The 25,452-nt window shown below is 47.6% G+C and overlaps 1 protein-coding gene across 4 annotated transcripts; it reads right to left on the bottom strand.

Moving 5' to 3' along the window:
• Positions 1-17,766: 17,766 nt before the first annotated feature.
• On the bottom strand, positions 17,767-24,864 carry SSR2 (signal sequence receptor subunit 2; the record flags this gene model as incomplete). Of its 4 annotated transcripts, none has more annotated exons than XM_082661349.1 (6): positions 17,767-18,339; positions 19,478-19,555; positions 21,424-21,532; positions 23,210-23,308; positions 24,025-24,179; positions 24,793-24,864. In XM_082661349.1, the coding sequence occupies 6 exons, from the start codon at positions 24,862-24,864 to the stop codon at positions 18,229-18,231; spliced, it is 624 nt and encodes a 207-aa protein (XP_082517475.1). In that variant the 3' UTR covers positions 17,767-18,228. The 4 variants fall into 4 exon arrangements, with proteins under 4 accessions (XP_082517475.1, XP_082517477.1, XP_082517476.1 ...); XM_082661351.1 differs by having other exon boundaries at positions 24,802-24,850; XM_082661350.1 differs by lacking the exon at positions 24,793-24,864 and adding an exon at positions 24,719-24,789.
• Between the last annotated feature and the right edge of the window lie 588 nt (positions 24,865-25,452).

The raw sequence follows: 25,452 nt of genomic DNA, 5'->3' as shown, positions 1-25,452 counted from the left end.
CCGCGTACCGCAAAAAAAAAAGAATAGACAAATAGATCAATGGAACAGAGAACAGTCCCCAGCAATAGACTCACACAAATATAGTCACTTGATTTTCAACAAAGTCACCACAGCAATTCAATGGGGAAAGTAAGTTTTTTAATGAAGCAACTGGATATTTACATAGGGAAAAAACCAAAACCTTGATTTCTCCCGTACACAAGAACCTAGATAAATCACAGACCTAAATATGAAAGCTAAAACTATAAAGCTTCTAGAAGAAAATATCGAAGAAAAATCTTCACGTTCTTGGGGTAGGCAAGATTTCTTAAACATCACCAAAAGCACTAACCATTAAAATAATCGATAAACTGGACTTCATCTAAATTAAAAACTCATGCTTATTAAAATACACTATTAAAGTAAAAATGCAAGTCAAAGACTGAAGAAGACACTCACAATACATATATCTGACAGAGGACTCAGATCCAGAATATATAGAGAACTCTTACAAATCAATAAGAACAAGACAAGCTGTTTTAAAAATTGAGCAAAAGACTTGAACAGACATTTCACCAAAGAAGATATTCAGATGGTCAATGAGAATATGAAAAGGTGCTCAATAAAATTTTTCAACAGGGACATGAAAATTAAAACCAAAATGAGACAATTCTAAAACATCCACCAGAATGACTAAAATTAAAATCTTGACAGTAATAACTTATAATAGAAAAGAATCTGAAAAAGAATACATATCTATCTATCTATATATACATATAACTGAATCTCTTTGCTGTACACCTGAAACATTGTAAATCAACTATACTTCAATAAAAATTTTAAAAATTTTAATTTAAAATCTTGACAAAAAAGTATAATATACCTAAGAATACAGCTAATATATATCTACAAACTCTGTATGGAAAAAAATTGATAAAACTTTATTAAAAGACATTAAATGAAGAAGTATACTATTTTCATGGATGGGTAGGAAGAAGCAATACTGTAAAGATGTCCACTTTCCCTAAATTAATCTTTAGAGTCAATGCAACTCCAACTAAAATCTCAAAAGTTTTTTTTAATACATGTTTTGCATGTATGTTATACTTCAATAAATATGCTCTTTTTAAATTAAGAAACTCTGTTTCTTTAAAGGCACCATAGGAGAAGGAAAAGACAAACCACTTTTCTCAGTCTTTGAGAAAAGATCATTGCAACACATATAACCACAAAGGATTAGTATTCAGAATATGTAAAGAACACGTTCAAAACAATAAAGTAAAAACCCTCAAAGAATCCAATAGAAAAGTGGGCAAAAGACATGAAGAGGAATTTCACAGAAGAGGAAACACAAATGACCAAGACACATATAAAAATTGCTCAATTCCATTTGTAATAAGGATAATTCAAATTAAAACCACAATGAGATTTATAACCACTAGATTGGCAAAATTAAGAAATCTGATGACTCCAAGTGTTGGAAAGCATGTGGATCAATGAGAACTCTTATATACTGCTGATGTGGGTGGAAACAGTTTGCCATTAACTTATAAAAATGAACATCTGTGTACACTATGACCTAACAGTTCTACTCCAAGGTATATACTCCAGAGAAATTCTTGCAAATGAGCACTGGAAGATGGATAAAAGGATGTTCATAATGACACTCTTCATAATAGTAAAGAATGGAAATTATCCAAATGTCCATCAACAGAAGATTGGAATGAAAATAATTACCTATAACTATTTGTAACACATGGATAAAAATTAGAAACAGAATGCTGAGTGAAAATGCAAGTTATAGAAAATTTTGTACAATATAACATCATTGTTTTTAAAGTCAGAAACAAACAAAAAAGAAATAATACATCATTAGGTAATGCTTTGTGTTAAAACTATTTAAAAAAAAGTAAATGAGTGATTAAGAAAATTCAAGATAGTGGTTACCTCTGGTGGGAAGGCAAGGGAATAATAGAAGAGAGGAAGACATAAATAAAGATAAATGTACTGGTGATATTCTAGTTCTGGAGATGGATGGGTGATTGATTAGGCATTCATTTTAAAATACTATATTTATGACAAATGGAAAAATACAATAGAGAGTACTAGCAACTCTGGCAAACTGGAGGGTACAGCTCCCATCTAAGGACATCTGAATTTTGGAAAGTGTAAACACCATGCTGGCCAAACAAAATAAATTTTGAGCTAGACTTGGCTTGGCTTTCAAACTAGTCTGAAAGCCCCAGTCTAGTTTAATGAATCTCAGACTTTTGGTCTGTGGACTTTGCTGAAGACTTATACCTATTTGCTGCTGCAGGAAGATACAAAAAAACCCCAAACATACAGACAAGGAGAAATTTAAGGGAAGTGCTTAAAGATTAGGTGAAGAGAGAAGAGGAATCAGAACAGGAAGACATAAAAAGAGAAGAAACAAAAAACCACTAGAGAAGGGGGGAAAGAAGAAGACATATAATACCAAGAAGGGGGAAGCAGGGAGAAGAGACAGGTGGAAGAGAGAGAGAGAAGTACAAAGGAATGGAGGGGAGAAGAGAAAAAAGAAACCGTTATCTCCTGTGTGCTAGCCTCTGTACTGGGCACTTTAACACTTTTTTTTTTCATCTAATAATCACAACTTTAAAAGACAGTTTTTAGTATCCTGATTTTCAGAAAGCTGAAATAAATTGTTCAACTAGGAGCAGTGTGACTCCCAAATCCTGTTCTTTCTACCGTACCACATTGAATCAGATGTGAGGGAAGACCTACAGAGATGCTAATGGAGAAAAGTGGGAGCTGGGAGAAGATGGGTTTTGCTGCTTCCCTGACAGGCTGTAACAGCCCCCTCTTCTCAACCTCTCTCCCAAACCACAGGCACTTGAACAATGAGGCCGGGTGGGTACCCCTGGCCAGTTAGAGGATGTGCTGGAGGGGAGGTAACCTTAAGTCATGGGCTGGAGACAGTTCCACGTACAGCTGTCCCTCATTATCCACGGGGGATTGATTCCAGGATCCTGTGGATACCAAAAGCTGAGGATGCTCAAGTCCCTCACATAAAATGGCATAATACTGAAATTTGCATATAACCTGTGTGCGTCCTCCCATATACTTTAAACCATCTCTAGATTAATTGTAATACCTAATGTAATATAAATGCCATGTAAATAGTTGTAAATGCTATATAAATATTTGCCAGCATGAGGCAAATTCAAGTTTTGCTTTTTGAAAATTTCTGGAATTTTTTTTCAAATGTTTTTGGTCCATGGTTGGTTGAATCCATGGACGCAGAACCTATGCATACAGAGGGCTGACTGTACTCAGGGACTCTTAGCTGGCAAACCCAGTGATGTCTCTAAAAGCTTCGTGTATCCTCAGTGGTCTCTGGGTCCTGGCTTGAGATCTTCCCTGTGATGTTCCCTTCAGCCAGAAGTCTGAGCAATCTCTATATCCTTTCTCACTTGATAATCCTATGATTATCTTGTTAGAGAACTACTGTTTCAGGGTACCAGATGCCTAGTTTCATCCTACAAATAATAAGTTCATCTCCAAATCTGAGAAATGTGGGGTCTACACAAAGAAGTAGTTATAACACCAAGGGGAGCAGGGGCCTTTTAATGAGAGAGGAATAGAGATACCCACATCAACACAGAGACACAGACACAGAAAGGAAGGCACAGAGAGTCTCAGAGAAAGAGACAGAGGCAGGATACCAAGAGTGGGGGACAGAGCATACAGACCCAGGAAAGCAGACAGAGGAGTAGAGACACCAGATTCAGATTCCATCAGATGGAGTCAAAGTGATGCCCGGACACAGGGAGACCCAGCAGCTTGCAGAACAGAAGAGGCACAGAGTGGTGGCTGGACGGGCAAAGGGGCAGGAGAGGGGGAGGAAGGTGGTAGCTTCCATGGGGATTTGTCTATCCATACCACGCAGGAGGGTTGGCCACCTTGGTGCTGCAGTTCCAGAAAGGGGTCCAGTTCCTCTTGGCTCTGCAGCAAGCGGGGCTCCTGGGAGCCCACACATCCCGATGCCTGCAGTTTGTTCCTGAAACACACATTGCCACCACTGCCCTCCGGTCCCAGTGGCCTGTGACAGGCACCAGGGAGGAACACCGCCTCAGCCCACTCCTGTTGCTTGCCCCCAGCCCAGCCCTTCCGGTTAGCCTAGGCGCAGGCCAGAACCAAACTGGCTTCCCTTTGGGGCTGTGCTTTGGCAAAACTGTGGAGCTGGCTTCAGGCAAGGGTGACCCCTGCTGGTCAAAGGACAGTACTGCCCTCCAGAAAACAGCCAGCGTTCAGCAGGGAGGGAAAGGAAGGGTAAGCTGCATTCTCGCTCTTTGCCTGGTGTCTGATGCCAACCTTAGCTCCTACTAAGATAAATGGTGTGCCCAGGGCTCCCTTTCTTCTCTACCCAAGGGTCAAAATTAGTGCCTGGTAGTGAAAGGTGACACCTGGAAGACCGTGAGATACAGTCGGCACCACGTAAAGCGTACTCAGAGCATCTCTGCCTTAAATTAGCCGCTCTTAGCAAGGTGCCATGAGTCCTGCGGACAAGGCTTCTCACCCAAGTTCCCTCCCAAGCCAGTTCAGGGACAAGGTCCTCTCCCCTCACACAGCCCAGCCAGCCCCGCCTAGGAGCTAGAGAAGCTTGGTCTACTCACCAGAGCTAAGAGAACTTGTCCAAGGGGACCATTGTCAAAGCAGAGAGACAGGGCCCTTCCACGGCTAGCAGGCCCTCACAGTGACCACTCACACTGAACTCTTCATGCTGACCCCTGGACCTTCTCTTTCTGGCTTCCTCTGTCTTTGGGGATATGGTCAGTGATTTTCCAGGAGAGGGGAAGAGCTGGGTCCCGCTCTTCTAGTCTGCCAAGCTTATGTAGGCCCCTGAGCCAGAGTAGTTCTTCCCCAATTGTAGGGCTGGACTATGATATCTAAATATCTTGGGCCTGCCTCAGCCTGGATCCAGCAGGCAGGGAGCAATTTGGGAAAGGGGGCAGGTTCCATGCCCCAACCCTGGGAGCACTTCTCTCAAGAAACCTCCCAAAGTTCTCTGGGCCTCAGTTTCCTCATCTGTAAAATGAGGTGATGGGGCCATATGATCCCTGAGTCCCTTCCAGCTCTGACACTGTTGTATGGTCCTAAGAAACCCAAGTGGGAGGTGGAGGCAATAAGACCTGAGTGTCCTGCTACTCACCTCACCTCCATACCTTTCCCTCACCATCCTCACCCACCTGCCCTTGAGACCAGGTAGAAAGAAGGAGCTAGGACTATTAGGTAGAGCCACATTTTGAAAGGCAGGGTCCACCCTCCCCAAAGGCCCGCAACAGGCCTGGGTTCGGATTCTCCAGGGAAGAGACTAGGGGCCCAGGTCTCTTCAACTCCTGTCATTCCTTTCCAACCACTTCTCCGAGGTATAGGACTTGACAGAAGGAGAGACAGGAGGTCCCCTGGTGTTTTACCCGCTCAGTGGATCCTGGAGCTCCTTGCCCGGCCCCCAGCTATGTCTTTTGAAGGGGTCGTAGTTGTGACTGTAGGCACGGAAAGCCCTCGACCTTCGGAGGGGTACAGCGTGGAAGCCGTCTCCCTCCTTCTTTTCTCCCTCTTCCTCATTCTCCTCCAGCTGTTCTCTGGACTCGACCACAGACAGGCAGCGTCGAGTGTGGCCTTGGGGCACCAGGTCTCCACCTGTGAGGAGCACCTCTGGGACGTCCTTGTTCATGGGAGGTACACACAGGCCAGTCTGAATCAAGAAGACAGAGAATGGTGAGTTCTAGAATTCTGGAATTTGGAACTAGAAAGGGGTCCCAGTCAGCCAGGCCTAGAACATCCTGTCACGCCTCCTTTTACCAAGGCACAGAATTGGAGGATGGCTGGCTCAAGATCATACGAGGAATTAGTTGCAGAGTCAAGCAGAGAATTTGGGTTTTCTGACCCCCAGTCTAGTGTTCTTTCCAGTACATAATGACATCCTCATTCACTCATTATTATTCCATTTAATGAGTACCTATATGGCAGAGGACCAAGCCAAGCAAAGAGAAATAGATATTGTTCTTACCCTCAAGGAATTCGTTCTAGTGAGTGTGTGCATGTGTGCATGTGTGTACATAGACAAAAGCACAAATCACAAACAACTGGCCAGAGTTTGCCAAATGCCACAAGAGAAGTTTCAAAAAAAGTCTTTGTGATGTCAAAGGAATGAGTGCATATAGCCAGTTGGAGGACTCAAAAAAGGGAAACGGAAGTAAACAGCCTTTGAGATGGGCCTGGAAGGGTGGAGTGGTTAGGATTTGGCCACGTTGGAAAGGGAGGAGTCTAGGCAAATAAAACAGCAGGGAGAAAAGGTGCATGAGTGAGAAAGTAGTATGATTTCTTCTTTCTAAGATTCTGGTCGTTTGGGGAGTAAGAGAGCCATTCTGACCTTTTCCCAAGAAGCAAAGAGAAGGGGTCCAAAACCAGCCACATTGAAATTCCTTCTCTCTCTCCCAAGTGGGCATTGTTCTCGCTGCCCAGTACTCCTGGCTGCCATCAGGGCTTGCCTCAGTGTGTCTCAGATTTAAGAACCCTCAGGAGCTCTTAAAGTTGAAAATGATAAGCTCCACTCCAGAAACAAGTACCAAATACCCGAGTACTAAGGTGATGGAGGGGCGGGAAGGCAACTCACATCTACTGCATCTACCTCTGTACACCCCCTCTGGGCCCTATCTCTGTAGAACTTCTGCTAGAATGAGTTTCCCAGGCTCCTCTTCTCCCAGGGGTGAAGCAACTGAGATGTTCAGAGGACCCTGGAGGGCCAGGAAGCAGTGAGCCAGAATTCCCGCTCCTCCCAGGCTTCCTGTGAGGGTGTCAAGCCTTCCGCAAGTTATTTTACTCCCCGCCCCCGACACCCCCCCACCCCAAAGTCCAGGTTGCTGGACAGTCGTTCCTTCCAGCAACTTTTCCCTCTTTCACTGCAACCTGCCCCCACTCCACCCAGGACCACTGAGATGGCACCTGTGCCTGTGTCAGCTGCACACCTGCCTACCACAGGGAAGGAGACAAGTACTCAGGCCTCTGCAGATGGCATTCTGCTGCCCTGCTGGGTGGGTCTGAAGATAGAAAAAGAGAGGCCTAGGAAACCAGCCCAGGCCCTGTGCCTGTCCGTGCTCAGCACAGCTGGAAGCCACATAGAGGGGACCTCTCAGCCTGCTGCTGGGAGACATCCTCTCTCTGTGTCCACAAACTTGGGCCTCGTGCCATCTGATGTGCTATCTATAAACAGGATGGGATGGGACTTCCCTGGCGGTCCAGTGGTAAAGAATCCGCCTTCCAATGCAGGGGACGCAGGTTTGATCCCTGGGCAGGGAAATAAGATCCCACATGCCACGGGGCAACTAAGCCCACACACCACAACTACTGAGCTCGCGCGCCTCAACGAGAGAGCCTGCATGCTGCAAACTACAGAGGCCACGCGCACTGGAGTCTGCGCGCCACAACTAGAGAAGAGAAAACCCGCACGCCACAACTAGAGAGAAGCCTGCGCACCACAAGGAAGAGCCCGCGCACCACAACGAAAGATCCCGCATGCCTCAACGAAGATCCTGCGTGCTGCAGCTAAGACCTGACACAGCCAAAGATAAATTAAATTAATAAATAAATAATAAATCTTTTTTAAAAAAAAAAAGACTCCGCGCTCCCAATGCAGGGGGCCCCGGGTTCTATCCCTGGTCAGGAAACTAGATCCCACGTGCCGCAACTAAGAGTTCACACGCCGCAACGAAGATCCCGTGTGCCGCAACTAAGACCCGGTGCAGCCAAATAAATAAACATTTTCTTAAAAACATATTTAGAAAATAAATAAATAAACAGGATGGGCAGATCTGCAGGGAGCAGGACAGAGCCTGAGGGCCACAGCACGGTCCCTGCAAACCAGTGGTCTCCAAAGCTGAGATTTGGGGGCAGGGGGAGGGGGTACTGACAAAAAGTATCGTGAGAAGCTGGGATGGAGGAAAGAGTAGGAACCAGGTATGTTCCCTAGAAAAAGAGGAGCAGGGGCTGGGAACAGGACAGAAATGGAGGGACACTGAGGGGGCACTACAAGGAACTTGGATCTGGCATTCAGTGACCTCACAAAAGAGAAAACACCATTTGACCTACACGCCCTGAACCCAGCTTCTATCTACTCTTCCCGCCCTGATTCTGCCCACAGGGCTGGATTTGATGAGATGAATGAAAAGCAGTGAATGGAAGCCCTTTCCTTTCCCTCCATCCCTGGAGATGCCGCCTGTTGGAGGTGGTACCCTGCTGCCTTGGCCTGGTGGACAGACATTTCGAATCCTGAGATCTTTATGTCTTGAAATTTCACCCTTCTTCCTCCAGCTGAGACCACCTGGAGTCTGACCTCTTCTCAAAGAATTACCCTCTTTCTGGCCTCTCTGTCATGTCATTCATGGTCTCTGCCCTCTGTGAAAATGGAATCCGCTGGGCTCCTTCTCCCTTAAATCTTCATTCCATTCCTCAGAAAGTTTTTCTTCTAAATTCCACCCCTTCATGCTGTCAGGTCAATAATTTTCATTCTATCCTTCAAAGAGATGAGGTTTAGCAAGGTTTCCTCAACCCCCTCCCAGAGATAGTCCCTCCGCCTCTTTCTGAAATTCAAGCTGGAGCCCCTGTGGTTGTGTTCCTTTCCTTGCCCCTCCTTCCATCAGTTCTCTCCCAGCCCCCTCCCATCTTTCACTAGGCTCCTGAGCTCAGGAAATGGTGCAAGGGAGCAACCAGGGCTGGGTCTCACACAATGGCTTTATTTAGCCCCAGAATGAGATCACATCGTGTCACATCACTGCTTCCGCTGAGCACAGATAGGAGATTCTGAAATAGGTCTGAGATCAGATGCTTGAGATGGGGGCAGGGGAGGAAAGCAAGAAGGGGCTCTAAGTCACTTTACTTTTCTTCCTGCCTCTGGATCAGATGGTTTTCCCATCGACACAGACCATCAGCGTCTCGTGATTCCTCCTCTGAGCGTGTGACCTCCACCAATGGCCCTAGCCATCAGTGATTCGTTAGACACTCTACCGTGTGCTGAGATGGGAGCACACAATATTTTAACAGAGAGAAATCTCTCTCTCTCTCTCTTTTTTGGGTTGCACCACACGGCATGCGGGATCTTAGTTCCCCAACCAGGGATTGAACCCGTGCCCACTGCAGTGGAAGCTCGGAGTCTTAACTGCTGGACCGCCAGGGAAGTACTGAGAGAAATCTCTCTCATTCAAAACTCTGAGACCATAATTTCTTCAGGGTGCTTTGAAGTTCATCAGATTTGCTAGCTCTGCCACCTTCATAAGCCACATGACCTTGGGAACTTGCTTATTTAATGTTTTTGAGCTTCAGGATCATCTGTAAAATGGGAATGGTAATACTACCTTGTAAGGATATTGAAAGACTTGATAATGTATGTAATACAACTAACATTGTGCTTGGCACATATTGGGTACTTAGCAAATGCTACTATTATTTTTGTTGTTACTATTATTATTTAGAAGCAAAGAGAAGGCAGAGCATAGAGAAATGGAGAGCTGGAGAGAGGAATGCCCAAGACAGAAGCAGAAATAGGCATTATATGACGGTTAAAGAAGAGAGAGAGAGAATAGATAACCCACAGGCTGACACTAAAACAACTGTGATGGGGACTCATTAACATAAACAACTTCTGATAGAAAAGAGCACATAACAACCAGAGCAAGGAGGAGCCTGATGAACCCTGATGAACCTGCACTCTTCAAAGAGAAGGGATGGGGCTTCCCTGGTGGCACAGTGGTTGAGAGTCCGCCTGCCGATGTAGGTGACAGGGGTTCGTGCCCCGGTCCGGGAAGATCCCACATGCCACGGAGCAGCTAGGCCCGTGAGCCATGGCCGCTGAGCCTGCGCTTCTGGAGCCTGTGCTCCGCAATGGGAGAGGCCACAACAGTGAGAGGCCCACGTACCGCAAAAAAAAAAATAAATAAAAGAGAAGGGATGGACAATGGCCTCTGGTAGTTTAGAGCAGAGGTTGGCAAACTATAGCCTGTGGGCCAAATCTGTCCTATTTTCTTTTTTAAATGGTTGGAAAAAAATCAAAAGAAGAATACTACTTTGTGACACATAAAAATTATATGAAATTCAATTTTCAGTGCTCATAAATAAAGGGTTTTTTCTGGGGAACACAGCCATGCTCATTCATTTACATATGGTCTATGGCTGTTTTTGCATTATGACAGCAAAGTTGGTAGTTGCGACAGAGACCATATGGCCCATAAAGCCTAAAATATTTATTATCTGGGTCTCTACAGAAGAAGTTTGCAGACTTGATTTAGAGAAGCTGGGTCTCAAAATCTCAGGAAGGAGGAAAAAGAGATCAAAGAGAGACATTAAGGCTCACTGCCCACCAGCCAGGTGTCTGCAACCAGCTTGGGGGAGGAGGGACATTGAAGACCCCAGCACACCCATTTCCTAAATAGCACCTGAGCCTACAGGGGGAAGAGGCTTAACCCATGAGTGCCTACAGCACCCTGTGGGATCCTCACAACCATTTCTTGAAACAGATATTATCCCTATTTTACATAGGAAGAAACAGGCAGCACAGAGAGGGAAAGTAACTTGCTCAAGGTCACAGGGCTGTAGGAGGTGGAGCTGAGTTTTCAAAGCAGATGCATCCCAGTGTACAGCCTGAGTTCTCTGAAACAAGAAGGCAACCAATGAGAGCAAGTGGCTAGCTTTGAAAGAAAGCTGGCAATATTGTTATTCACTTCCTCATTCCTGCCCCCTCCACCCCAGCCAAAGAAAGGAAGCAGTTTCCAGAAGAAATTAGATGGGGATTCCAAAAAATTAAATTTGTCCTTTCTACTCCCTCTGCATCTCAGAAATCTGAATGAGGTGATGGGGGGGGCAGGCAGGGCCCTGCTTCTGTCTGCTGCCAGCGAACACTGGGGGTAGGAACTGCTGATAGCAACCACACAGCTAGGCACAGGGGACAGTGGGCAAGGCTAGTGGGCCCCTTCGCAGCCTGGGGGGCTCCCTGGGCCTGGCTCTGGGGTCCTAAATTTCCCAAAGGGGGCAATAATGTGGAAGACCCGAAAGAACCAGATAATAAAGAACAGGGCGGAAGGGAGAGGCCAGATGGCATGGTCTGCTGGCTTCTCTCCAGGTCTCCTAGCCCTGGGGGAACAGGGTCGTAGAAAACCCTTTGATGGTTCAAAATTTAACCTACCTGCTTCCTCTCCCATAGAAAGTAAACCATTAATCCAACAGTGTCCTGCAAAGAAGACTAAAGCAGGGCTTCAGATGAAGAAGGCCCTGGTAACCACAGTTCCTTCCCACTCCTCCCTGCTCACGAACACACCATTCTACAGCAAGTCATATAGCACCCAAGTCTCTAATTCCTCACCTCACCCTGACCTGGCTACGTCATCGCTCTATTTCTCAGTGTGAGACATATGAGATTTTGCTGTGCATTCAACACTGTATCCTGGAACTCACTCTCCTTCCCTGGCTTTCCTGTCAACTGCCAGAGAGTGGTATCACAATTCCAAAAATCAAAGAAAAGGTAAAGGGTACATAGAGAGGATTCCTCCATTCAGCAAATATTTCTTTAGCACCTACCAGGTGTCAGGCACCAAGACGAGGACCCAGAAGGGTCTATGCACAAACACAGTGGTGAGGCAAGTGTACCACCCCTCTGTGGGACAGGGGCTAGTTCAGGCAAAAGCCATCTGCCACATCAGCTTTTGGGTTGACTCCTGCTTCCACCTGCTTCCAGGGCCCATAGGGCAGAGTTGTCGATTTTATTGTTAGTACTTAATTCTGGAAGTTCAAAGCTAGAGAGCCAGGCATCCTCAGTCCTCTCATCTAACCACGTCTCCTTAGTTTTAGTTTTTAAATTTTTACTTATTTATTTTTTTGGCCACACCACACAGCATGTGGGATCTTAGTTCCTCGACCAGGGATCGAACCCATGCCCCCTGCAGTGGAAGTGTAGACTCCAAACCACTGGGCCGCCAGGGAAGTCCCATCATATCTCCTTAAAAGTCAGCCATCGGGAGGGAGACGCAAGAGGGAAGAGATATGGGGATATATGTATATGTATATGTATAGCTGATTCACTTTGTTATAGAGCAGAAACTAACACACCATTGTAAAGCAATTATACTCCAATAAAGATGTAAAAAAAAAAAAGTCAGCCATCAAGCATCTCAAACACTCACCCTAAATCACCCCCCCCCTTTGATATATTAGGCTCACAAATCAGTCAGGATTTTTGCTGCTTTGGGCTTCCAAGTGTGATCATCTTTTCTCTTTTTTTAAAAAAATTTGTTTGCAAACTGAACCTAGGGATCCTATCTTCTCTTTATGCTGGGCCTGTGTGCTTATTCTACCAGAGGCTTGTTGGGACCCAGACTAGCCCATGATGTGTCGGGGCTAGAGAATAAAAGGGGGAAGACCAATCAGTCCACTTCTGCCTCCTGTCAGTTTCTTGGCATGCGTTCTGGGTGCCATGCCAGCAGGGTGGGGCAAGAGAGGGGCTGAGGTTCAGAGGGACACACCTGAGAAGACTTTGGCCACTGAGTCCCAAGGAGTTAACCCATCAGATCCCAGGGAACAGCTAAAGGCAGTGGGTGAACTAAGGAGCCCCTAATCTGAATGGATGGGGTAATCTGGAATCTGGAAGCCCCTGGCTCTCAGGTATGAGTTTGTGGCCCTTTAAATCTCACAATTAACCACCAGGGATAAAGGGAATAATGTCAGGGCCTAGAGGAAGGGGACCCAGGGTGAATTAGGATTTAAAGTTTTAAAATTCTAGCCATCCTGTTTGTCCATACCTCCTGTCTTAATGGTGCCAGATAAACTTGAGTCTGAATCCCAGTCCTATAATCTACCTCTTAATTGATGAGTGTTAGTTATTTAATTCCTCTAAACCTCAACTTTAATATGGGGATTATGATATGCTAACCCCATAGGACTGTGAGGATTAAGAATGTATATAAAGGGGGCCTCCCTGGTGGCTCAGTAGTTAAGAATCTGCCTGCCAATGCAGGGGACATGGGCTCGAGCCCTGCTCCGGGAAGATCCCACATGCTACGGAGCAACTAAGCCTGTGCACCACAACTACTGAGCCTGTGCTCTAGAGCCCACGTGCCACAACTACCGAGCCCGCGCACCTAGAGCCCGTGCTCCGCAACAAGAGAAGCCGCCACAATGAGAAGCCTGCACACGAAGAGTAGCCCCCGCTTGACACCACAAAAGAAAGCCCTTGCGCAGCAACAAAGACCCAATGCAGCCAAAAAAAAAAAAAAAAGGAATGTATATAAGGGAATTCCCTGGCGGTTCAGTGGTTAGGACTCTGTGCTTTCACTGCTGAGGGCCCGGGCTCAATCCCTGGTCAGGGAACTAGTGACACGGCAAAAAAAAGAAAAAAAAGTATATATAAAATCTTTGGCGTCACTTGTCCCACAAGTAGTGTTAATTAACTGTTGGCCATTATGGTGATTTCCTATTTGCACACTTGTGCGCACACACACAGAGACACACACACTCTCAATGCACCCTAGTTAAAAATGGGAGCTGAGGGCTTCCTTGGTGGCTCAGTGGTTGAGAATCCGCCTGCCAATGAAGGGGACATGGGTTCAAGCCTTGGTCTGGGAAGATCCCACATGTCACAGAGCCACTAAGCCCGTGCGCCACAACTACTGAGCCTGCGCTCTAGAGCCTGCGAACCAAAACTACTGAGCCCATGTGCCACAACTACTGAAGCCCAAGCACCTAGAACCTGTGCTTCGCAACAAGAGAAGCCACTGCAATGAGAAGCCTGCTCACCGTAATGAAGAGTCGCCCCCACTCGCTGCAACTAGAGAAAGCCCACGCGCATCAACGAAGACCCAATGCAGCCAAAAATTAATTAATTAATTATTTTTTTAAAAAGGCAGCTGAATGCAGGAGACTGGTGGAGAATTGTTCTGTCACTTCCTGGGGGTGCTGAGGGGTTCCTGAAGATCGCTGTTTCTGGGAAATGCCCATTGATGCGGTAAGGACTCAGGGAAAGGGAAGAGGGAAACTCACCAGACTTGGGAGATATCCCAAAGATGGGAGACCTGTTCTTGCCTTCGGTTGGTGACTGCAGTATAGGAAGAAGTCCCACTTCAGACAGCCCCTCTAAGAATCCAGTCCAGGACCTTAATGGGGGGGCCTCTTTCTTGGTCCTTTTAAGGGAATTGCTCATGGTCCAGAAGTTTGCATAGGAGACAGGGGGGACTCATTCCAGTCCAGATCAGCTGCCTCTCCAACTACTCTAGCCCTTCCCTTCCCCGCCCTACTTCAAACACCCTAGACAGTGCTGTGCCCAGACCTTTAACCCCTTGGGTGCCGTTGCTGGTCCCGAGGATTCCTGGGTTCCCCATCTTCAGCATCCCCCAAAGGGCAGCCCCTGGATTCAGGCACACGTAGGAACAGATACAGGAAACCAAGCTGGGGTCACTCTGAGGGGAGAATATGTGGGAACCTGACATCCCAGGGAACCTTCACCCGCCCTCCGGCAGAGACAGGGTGGAACTGAGGGGAAAAAGAAGACAACTCAGGGAAAGGCCCACAGCTGGAACCCTACTTAACAGCAAGGTCCTACTAGGGTCAGGGAGGTCCTTTGCTCTCTCTCAAATTTGGTTTCAAAATGCTCGTCGTTCCCTTTAAGAGGCAGGTTACAGTAGGGGGAGGAGGACAGACTGTATTTTCTGTGATGAAAGTACAGGGAGGAGCGATGACAAGGGCAGCTACATCAGAGGAGGACCCTCCTTCAGCCAACAGGAACAGGGTGAGCAGGCGGCTTGGCACACACCCGGCTCCCAACTCCCGGCGTGTTGTGGATACCAGGCACAGGATATCTGACTGGCTCTCCACCCCCTTCCCTGATAACAGCTTCTAGGGGCACTGACTCACCCTCACCGCTTCCCTGGGGCAGAGGATGGAGTGGGCAGATGTTGGACTTCCTGTGGTACCGGGGAGCCTCCTCCCTGATGGACCTCGTGGTCCAGGGGAAAGGACATGTTGGAATCGGAAGAGCTTGGCTGCCTCTGCCAACTCACACGTTAAGGGGCCTTGGAGAAGTTCCCTAGTAGCCTCATTTCCTCCTCTGTAAAATGGGGATAGTAAATGAGATATGTACAAATAGTGGAACATAAATGCTGGGCCCATAAATGTTACTCAATAGATATGCTAGCTGCCACTTGCTGTGTCCTTGGATAAACCACTCCACTCTGCCTTTCCTGATCTATTAAATGAGATTAAATTAGGTGATCTACGGTCTATCCTTGCTCTAAAACTCTCCCTCTGCGTGAGAGGAAGAGGGCAGTTGTTGCCAGATGTGGAAACTGTGTGCCCTTTCCTACCTAGCTGGGCTCCAAACCACATGAGTGACAGTGGTTGTTTCTCACTTCACAAGAATACAGGGGAAACAGCTGCCTGTTTTACTGGTGTAGGGTCCTCAGAAATTCTCTAATTTAACAATCCTGGGATTGTCCAAATGAGGACACAGGCTCCGAGCGGGGGTGGGTGTGTGTGATTTACCTGAGGTCTGCCAGCCAGGGAGTGGCAGAACTGGGGCTGGGATCCAGCACTGCTGCCTCTGTGGTCAGTGCTGCTTCCGCCACCCTGAGCCGCTCTCTCGAGGGATCCAGCCCAGATAACTTCCCATCCTGTCACCAAGCCGCTGCATTATCCACAGCTTCTTGGGAATCCTTATACCCGTTTCCAATTAACTTTTGTCAGGTGAAGTCCCAAAGCCTAGTATGTGAAAGGGGTGGTAATCTGGGCCCTGGATCCTCCTGGTACCAGGGCTGGGTGTGGGTGAGCGGGTGCCAGCTAAAAGTTTGGACGACGTGGGAGGGATAGAGGGCTAGTTTCCAGCGGGAGGAGGGCATCTGGAACACGCTGAGAGCTGGGTTGCTATCTGTTTTGCCTTTTAGGGAGGAAGCCCTCAGTTTGGGTACTCAATCTCCAGGAAGGATGTAGGGCCAGTGCTTGCTTTCCCTCTCCCTTGCAGACCTGCATGAAATCTGGAGATCAGGGGTCTCATGTCCCTAGGGTAGTTTCCATTAGAGTGAAGTACCGTCTGCTGCTCATCCTCCATTAAGTTACCTCAAGAAGAGGGCTCAATCCTAAAGCAACTACTCCAGCTGAGTCTTGCCATCCACAGATTTGAGAGGCTTATATTCTTCAATGCTACTACTTAAGGGAGGCTCAAATTCCATCCTGACTCCAAGGAATTTGATCTCTCGAGAGATGCAAGTATCTAGTTTTGGCCTTTTTTCAAGGTGCCGGTGACACTGCCTTCACAATGCTTCTCTTGTCATCTGGGTCAGACCTGGGTTCCCCCCTAGTCTCCTCTGTAACAAGGGCCAGGACACAAAATGCTGAGTTCTGCAAGGAAAGGTAAAGACTGCCCCAGCTTTCAGAAAAGGAGTATCTCCCAGAGCTCAGACTGAGGGAGCAATCTCTTATGTTACCTTCCCAAGTTATGAAGTTTATCCTACCCTTTAAACCAGAACCCCCACTCCTATAGGTTAACTCCTCACTGTGTTTTCAGTGGACACTACACAGATGGCAAATAGTGTGCTGGTCCAAAGATCAACAGTTCATAGTCCTAGAGGAAGACGATACATTATCAAACTAGCTCCCTCTTCCTTCCCTATGCTTGCTCTCAACCCCAAGCTTCTGACCCACTGTCTTTCTCCCCATTCTCTTGAGCAAGTCCCAGGTCTCCACCAGGAACACAATGAACCAAAGCAAATACATCCTTCTTGCCCTCTGACCTGGCCAGTCCTGGGGTGTCCGAGCCGTAGGCCCTGAAAGAGGGATGTGAGCTGGTGGAGGGCTACTCCATTTGGAGCCTCCCGTTGTCTCCAGGTCCTTTTCATCCTTCTTGGGGCCCAGAGGCTCCGAAGGCTGGGCGAAGGAAAGGTTAAACTGGTTGGGCAGCACTCTCCCCCCGCCCCCCACCAGAATCTAAGCTGGGAAACTTGGTGACAGGAACAAAGCGGGCGTTTGTTGGGTTTCTCTCCTGCCTGGGAGGCTGTTCTCGGACCACGGCATTCCTGGGTTGGACAGAGTCAGCTCAGCGTGGCTTCTCCCCACTGCTGTCGCCGCAATACCCACTGCCTTTCCAGAGGCCGTGCTTAGGTAACAACTTAGAGGATACAGGCGCTTCTGCCTGGCCTGAGCTCAAAGCAGAGGCATTAAAAATAAGTTCAAGATGGGACTTCCCTGGCAGTCCAGTAGTTAAGACTCCACGCTTCCACTGAAGGGGACACAGGTTCAATCCCTGGTCGGGGAACCGGGATCCTGCATACCCCGCAATGTGGCCAAAATAATAATAAGTTCAAGCTCAAGAAAAGCTAGCTCTTAAACGGAGGAAGGGCTAGAATCAGGCGTAAGAGATAGTTTCTCAAGAACAGTCAGTGAATAAATCACCCCTAGAAGGTCTCCCGGGGCATGAGATCAACTGCAGAACACTTCTCCCCATTCTCTCCTCTACTGTGGAGAGGGGCTCACGGGCAAGGAAGGTTTAGGGGAATATATGGTGACTGATGAGAACAGAGGGAAATAAGGGATGGAAGCAAAGGTGTTCAAAAGGGAGGGTGCGGGGGGTGGGATATCTCTGTGGGAACGGAACCTACAATCCCTAGAGCAAGGAGGCAGGAATTCAGCTCACTTGCCCAGGAGCCTGGGAAGTCAGGGCCTGAGTACCAACAGCAACCTGAGCTCATCCAGGTGATGGGAAAACAGACAAGGCAGGGTGGCATTTGTTTTTATTAGAAAACCCCATTTGGTAAGAGCTTCCCTAAGCCAGCACAGAGACTGGGTAGCCTCCAAGAGTCCCATAGCTTTCATCTTATCTTCCACCCTCTTCTGAGAGGGGAGGGTGGGGGACGGGGTGGTGTCAGGCAGTCTCTGAAGTGCCCCCTCCTGGACCCCTGAGAGAGTTCACATCGCCAGCAATGTACCCCGCGGCACCTCGGTGGTGCACCACAGGGCCCCTAGGCTCAAGGCGGTTGCCAAAGGCTTTCCTGTTTGTATGGCTTCATGATGGAACCAAGGAGGCTCTCAAAGACTCCCAGGTCTGGTCCTTCGCTCTGGTTGAGAGCAGGGCAGGATCAAGGAGGTGGCCAAGGGCTAAGGGAGAAGAGATTGCATTTGAGATACCCTTTGGAGTCTGGAAAGCACCTGTATTCCTTGGGAAGGGAGGACTGGAAGCCCCACTCAGTTCTTCTTGGTTTTGGGGGTGTCATATTTCCTCTTGCTGGAATACCACAACAGCAGGGGGATGCCGATGGAAGGGAGAGTCATGACCCCGAAGGCTGCCCAGTCCAGCTGTGGAAGACAAAGGCCTTGCTTAGAAGTCTGGATTAGGGCACAGGAGGGGACCAGGAAGGAAGGGGTCCAATGAGAAAGGGAGCAGTCCAGCCCAAATTTTAAGCAGAACCTTCGCAGGAAGGTTCCTCTCTGGCTACTCTGGACACAGAATGGCTCGCTAAAGACTAATCTATATCTTTTGAGCTATGAAACCAAAGGTCTCACCTGACCCAACCCAATCTGGAAGAGAAGCTTCTCTCTTCCAAACGATCTTTGAGGAGGGAGATGCCCAGGTCTTGCCCTAACAGTCAAGCCTCCTGCGACCTAACCCCTGCCCCCACCTCCAGCTCTCTCTTCCATTCCTCTGTCTCACACTCTGCTCTCTGGCCTCACTGAACTACCTGCCATTCCTGGATTGCACCATGCTTTTTGTCACTTCTGAGCTACTCCCTCTTCCTAGGGTGCCTCCCCTTCCTTACCTCCTCTTTAATAAGTTAAACCTCCCTCCTCCAGAAAATCCTCCCCGACTCTCAAAGACCAGGTTAGGTGTTCCTGTTGCATCTCCTCCAGAGCCTTGTGTATGATCTCCACCACAGCACTCTTCCCCCACTGACTTGCGCTGAAGCCTCTATGAGCCCATAAGATCTTTAATGAAAGGGACTGTGTCTTGCGTTGCTTTCTCAAAGCAAAGCACAGAACTGAGCATGTAATTAGGAACCTCATAATTATTCCCTGAATGAATGAATAAATGAGTCTCCTCATTCAGTACTTTAGGCAAATCTTCAAAGAATTCTCCCCTAGACTAGACTACACCAAAGTTCCCATGTAACCTTCCCGATGCTCTGCAACTCTTTTAATCTAAGCAGATATACTTTTAATCCTCGAATTAAGACCCAGGACTCCAAGATGGAGCTCTACTTAAGGTTGAGCAGAGAAAAAGGGCAGTTTTTTTTGGTTCTGGCAATTGTGATCTCATTGCCAAAAATCTCTAACCGTGGTTAAATCAGGATATTTGATGGCTGTGTGTATCAGACATCAAAACACAGATATGACAAGAACCAACCAACTAAACATATCTTCTAAGGAAGCCACACGGTCCCAGAACCAAAAGCGTGTTCTACTCCCAGGGGAATGCCAAGAAGACTGTAAAGCTTACAAAATGGGGGGAGAATCTCCTATCAAACTCCCTCTGAGCCAGGATTCCTCCCTGTCCGGGTGCACTGGTAAAGCCAATCTGAAAAGCAGAAAAGAAGGGCATTAAGGCAAGTCTCCAGCTCTTTCTCATCTGGGAAAGGGCAGTTCCAACCAACCCAGTTCTAAGCAATAGATTCTTAGCTCCCAAAGGCCCAAGAAAGCAACAAGATGAGGAAAAGTTTTTGAACTAGAGAGAGCTGGATGATTCTTAGTGTGTTATAAAGATGAGTAAATTAGGAGCCAGGAGACACATGATGAGCATTTACTAAAAAAAGGTAGGACAGGTATGCAGCTGAAATTAAAGCCAAATCCTTCTATCTTAGCCTCAGACTCTGGAAAGAGTTGCTCACCACCACTGGCCCCTCTGCCCATGGCAATCATTTCCCCATTCCTCAAGTGGAAACACTCTTCTGTACCTCACAAGTTGACATGAGGTTCAAGCAAACTAATGAGAAGGATTCTGGAAAGTATAAAGCCCTACCCAAATGTACATTAGTAGTGGAGGGGCTGAGTCTGCCCCACATTCCTTTGTCTTGGAGAGGAGGCCAAGAGTTTGAAGCGCATTGCAAACAACTTTGTTCTAAAGTGGCTGCTGAGCCTTTAATTTTATGTCTTTTAACCCATCAAGGACCAGGTGGAACCAGAGTCTTAGAGGTGGTTCTAAAAGCACACATGATAGAAGATATGAAAACATAACCAAGATTATAAGAATATGGTTCCACATGGTTTATAAAAAAAAGATAACTCAGAGAGTGCACTGAATGTTTGAGACTCTTGGATTTCTTTTAGCTCTATGGTTGACTCTGTTAAGTCCCTTCCTTACTGTGCACTCACTAAGTAGCCTAAAGCCCATCTGTACTTATAAATTCATGACCCAAGCTTTTTGAGGGCTAGGACAGTACCTTAATCTGCTTGGTATTTCCTAGAGTCTAGCACCTTGCAGGGGGCTCAATAAATGTCTGCTGACCTTTACATCAATCAGTCAAGAGACTGGTTATCGCTGGGTTTCTATTCTATATGGAAAACAGAAAGAAATCTAAGACAAAGTCCCTTGCTTCAAGGAGTTTATAATTAAACTGGGAGATGGGAGTGAGGGAAAGACCTAGATACAGGAAAGAGAACTAATAAAGATGGTCAATAATTAAATGTTCAAGTGGCATAGACTATAAGAGCTCTAGAAGTTTAGATGCAGTCAGTAACTGTTTAGTGAAAGAATGAGCAGGAAAGAGCGATATGAACTGTAAAAGCAGGAGACAAAATCAAGGAGATGCAGCTCAGAGCTAGGTCTTGAGGAGGCTTTGGATAATGAAGCGGAGGAGAGAGAGTACAGAGAGTACTTCAAGCAGAGACCAAAGGCAAAGTGGAAAGAAGGAGCACTGAGAGCGGGGGAGGTGCCACAGGAAGGAGCTTGGTCTAATTAGGACGGAGGGTCTTCGAGGGTAGAGAGAGGAAGGGAGAGGCAGAACACAGTGAGAATGCTGCAGGGTACAGCGAGAAGAGGCAGGAAACTCAGCCTTGCTGCAAGAAGCAGGGGCATTCTAAGCAAGGGAAAGATACAGACACAGCGGAGACCAGGAATCATCTGATGGCAGCACAGAAGACAGATGGGAAAGACAATGATGGCAATAAACTGGGCAGCACATGACACTGTACAGATTAAAAGTGAAGCGGAAAGGAATGCTACAGTACTCCCCTCCCATTCATTTCAATTGCTTGATTCTGAGACTTTATAATTTGAAACATACTTCCTTCCTATTTGAAACATACTTCCTTCCTATGATGATATCTCAAGTTTTTGGTCCTTCTTATCTTCCTCAGAATTTAGCACCTGCTCTGGAGATTTTCTACAAGAGTTTTCAAAGGAAGGCAGAGCTGAGCCCCATCCAACTAAGGGTTTGGGTAACTCACCACAACGGGCCCATCCTCCTGGGCCAGATAAGTAATAGTTGCTGAGGTGAAGTTGAAATAACCAGCCTTGAGAGGGCGCAGGACCACCGTGTGGGAAACGTTGCTAGCACTGACGCAAGAGTTAAGGAGGGAAAAAGATGAAGCTACAGTTGTAACAAACTTTCAACTTAGGGACTAAACACACCATTCACAAAAAGAGTTGCCAACACATGTAATGATTTCACATCTGCAATATACTGCGAAAATAATAAACACAGGCTTTTTTCCTAAGCCTGAAGTATGTGGTATAATATGATGTCTTTCTAGCCAAGTCTTAAAGGGTCTATGACATACTCAGTATTGAGGTGTTTAAATTAAACTTTTAAAGCAATATAGGTTATGGATGAAAAATTAGTCACTTAGGGTCACAGAAAATCTTTTGCTGCCTAAAACTGCAGGAAGTTCTCGAAAATATAAAACAAAACCCCCCAAAACCCAAAGAGAACACTTACCCTTGCCAGAAAATCTAAATATACTTTAAATCACAGGGAAAAAAAATAATCTAATTCAAAACACTCAGGAGGGCTTCCCTGGTGGCGCAGTGGTTGAGAGTCCGCCTGCCAATGCAGGGGACACGGGTTCGTGCCCCAGTCCGGGAAGATCCCACATGCCGCGGAGCGGCTGGGCCCGTGAGCCATGGCCGCTGAGCCTGCGCGTCCAAAGCTGAGCCTGCGCGTCCGCAACAGGAGAGGCCACAACAGTGAGAGGCCCGCGTACCACAAAAAACAAACAAACAAACAAAAAACACTCAGGAAATAACCAGTAGATCCGAATAAGGGATTAATTGAAGAAGAGTCTTTAAAAGGTCACCCAGGGGATTTCCCTGGTGGTCCAGTGGTAAAGAATCCACCTTACGATGCAGGGGACGCGAGTTCGATCCCTGGTCAGGGAACTAAGATCCCACGCGCCACAACTACTGAACTCGTGCGCCTCAACTAGAGCCCACGTGCCACTAACTACAGAGCCCAAGCACCCTGGAGCCTGTGCGCTACAGCTAGAGAAGAGAAAACCCACACGCCACAACTAGAGAGAAGTCCACGCACCACAACGAAGATCCCTTGTGCCACAACTAAGACCCGACGCAGCCAAAAAAAAAAAAAGAGTCACCCAGGTCCTCCACCTAGCATCCCACTGAATTTCTTTTTTTTTACATTTATTTATTTTATTTTTGGCTGCGTTGGGTCTTTGTTGCTGTGCGCGGCTTTCTCTATTTGCGGTGAACGGGGGCTACTCTTCCTTGCGTTGCATGGGCTTCTAACTGTGGTGGCTTCTCTTGTTGCGGAGCACAGGCTCTAGGCGTGCGGGCTTCAGTAGCTGTGGCTTGCGGGCTCTAGAGCACAAGCTCAGTAGTTGTGGCGCACGGGCTTAGTTGCTCCACGGCATGTGGGATCTTCCCAGACCAGGGCTCGAACCCGTGTCTCCTGCATTGGCAGGCGGATTCTTAACCACTGAGCCACCAGGGAAGCCCCCCACTGAATTTCTTTTAAAAGCACCTTAAACATCCTCGCCCAGCCACAAACATCTGTCTACATTCTCCCGATACAGAATGTTTTAGAACTTTATGACCTGAACTTCAGGAACCTCCTTCCTCAGGCCCACCCTAAATCATGCTCACACAATTCTCACCAGTCTCTCTTGCCCCATCTTATCCAGAGTGGCGACAAGAATGACCCTGCTGATTTGCTTCAACATTACCGCCCTCCCACCCACCACCACCAGCCTTCATCACCCAGTGTCAAGAGGATACGGAGCAATTCGGTCCCATTTGACGTTGAGCATTCCAGAGACAATGCCAAAGTCTTCTGGAGGGAAGGAATCATCAGATAATTCCACATCTAATGCAGCACTAGAAAACGGAGGAAACGAAGAAAGGTTAGCAATGGGTATAAAATTAAAGGAATCAGCAATCAAATCTGCCTGCCTGTCCTAAAAAATCAGAACTTTAAAAGACATATATGAGTCACAGTTATTTGGGTTTGTTGCACTGAAGAATCCCAGCCAAGGCCTGGATTCTGGGCACCAAAATACTCAAATATCTAGGAAAGAATGGGCCTGAATCCGTTTCTGCCCCAATTTCTTCTCACGTGTGTGTGTGTGTGTGTGTGTGTGTGTGTGTGTGTGTGTGTGTGTGTGTGTGTGTGTGTGTGTGTGTGTAAGGAGGGGAAGAGGAGCAAGATGCATGTGGAAAAGAACATTAAAGGGAATAAAGTGAAAAAAAGACAACAAAAATGCTAATGAAAGAAAGGAAGCTGAAACTAAACCCCTGAGGTAATGAAGGATCATACATTTTCTGCCTTCTCATCTTCCTCTCCCTGTTTCACCACAATTTTTGCTTCTTCCCCACTCTGAAACTCTTCCAGCTCAAAAAGTGGAAGACGGTTTCCTGTAGCTTAGGTAAGAATGTCCTCCTCTTCCAGAAGTAGATCCAGCAGTATATTCATTCACTCATGATATCTGTTGCTGGAAATCTCCCAAAGATAAATCACTGTTGGTCCCTGTTCCCAGCTGGGAAATCTAAGAAACCTGAAAAGGACCCAACCTATAGCTCCAGGGCCTCCTTACCTTGAGCCAACATTGTAGATGTTGTACTGTAAGGTCAGGTCTCGCCCCTCCACGGCATATCTGTTCAGCAGTGATTTGGAGGCCAAAAGCCTGGCTCCTTCCTCTGCTTGAGTGACAGCAAATAGAGCCAACGCCAGGAATGCCAGCAGCCTCATCTTTGGAGAAAAAAGCAAAGTGAGCAGTCAACCCAAGCCTGTAAAACCAGCAAGAGCTTCCTGACAGCCCTTTCTTACAAAGTCTATCAAAACTCTTTTGAGCTTATCAAAGCAGCAGCCCCTTCTACAGAGCAGTCTCTAAGCCACCAGCGCCCTGGGTGCTCCCCAACTGGTGCGATCTTCTGAGAGGACTGCATGTGGCCAGACTCCTAAGGCCGCCGGATTTCGGCCGATCTCGGACCTGCAACAGCCTCTAGCTTTCCTTCACGCAGGAGTCCCCCACGGCTGCTGCCTTCCCGCTGCTCCTCCTTCTCCACCAGCTTCCCTGTGATCCCACGCCGCGCTCGCAGGGTCCTCCCCCACGCCCCTGTATCCCATCCTCCATCCTTCCCCCGGGATCCTATTCGTCCTGGCCCTCCACATCCCTTTCTGGGGCCCTCCGAGAGCTCAGTCCGCTCTGCCCCCTCCCCTCCTCTTGCCAAGACTACACGTCCTCCCGCCGGCATGCCCTCTCTCCTCCCCGCCCTCCCCGAGCTAACACTCAGCCGCTGAGTGTCGTGCGGACGTGAGACTCCCAGGCTCCCGCTGGCACCCCCAGTGCCTCGGAACTCACCGCGCGCACCTTCAAAGCCTTTCGGGGGGGGGGGCGAGGAGGGGCACCAAAACCGGAAGAGAGCGTCAGCATCGGAAATACCGGAAGTAAGCTCTGGCCGGAAACTTTGGTGATCTGCCCGATGCCTTCTGGGAGTTGTAGTTCATAGACAAGCCCCACCTTTCCCTTTGTAGTACCCGCCCGCCTCTGGGATGCGACAGCTCCTGGAACAGGCTTGCGTGTGTATCCTCCACGCTCTTCTTTCTTTCTTTCCTGTTCTTTCTTTCACGCTTTTATTATTCTGCAGTCTAGAGTGACTTTTCATGCTGGCTTGCCGTTACTGTAGATGACCAGCACTTGATTAAGTGCTTTGCGGAACTGGCAGACCCAGAGATTAGGGTCATCTATCTAAAGTGTACTGTCGAACTAGGAATTAGAGAAAAGCTATTTCTCTCGAGGCTACTCTTCGTATTCCCAGGCGAGAAATTTTGTCATCTCTTATATCCAATAAGTCACCAAGCCCTGAACTTTCTTTAGAAGCCCTTTAAGGCCCCGCAAAAGGAGATCCTTTCTTCTCCATTCCCACTGTAACCGCTTTAGTTCATACACGTTGCGGTTGCTGTTTTTCACTGCGATGGTCTCGCTTTCTTGGGCCTTTCCCGGCGCATTTCAATCAGCTAC

Source organism: Grampus griseus (assembly GCF_964374135.1).
Source record: "Grampus griseus genome assembly, chromosome: 1".
NCBI lineage: Eukaryota > Metazoa > Chordata > Mammalia > Artiodactyla > Delphinidae > Grampus > Grampus griseus.
The sequence above is the reverse complement of the archived record's forward strand: the minus strand, read 5'-3'. Positions and strand labels throughout refer to the sequence as shown.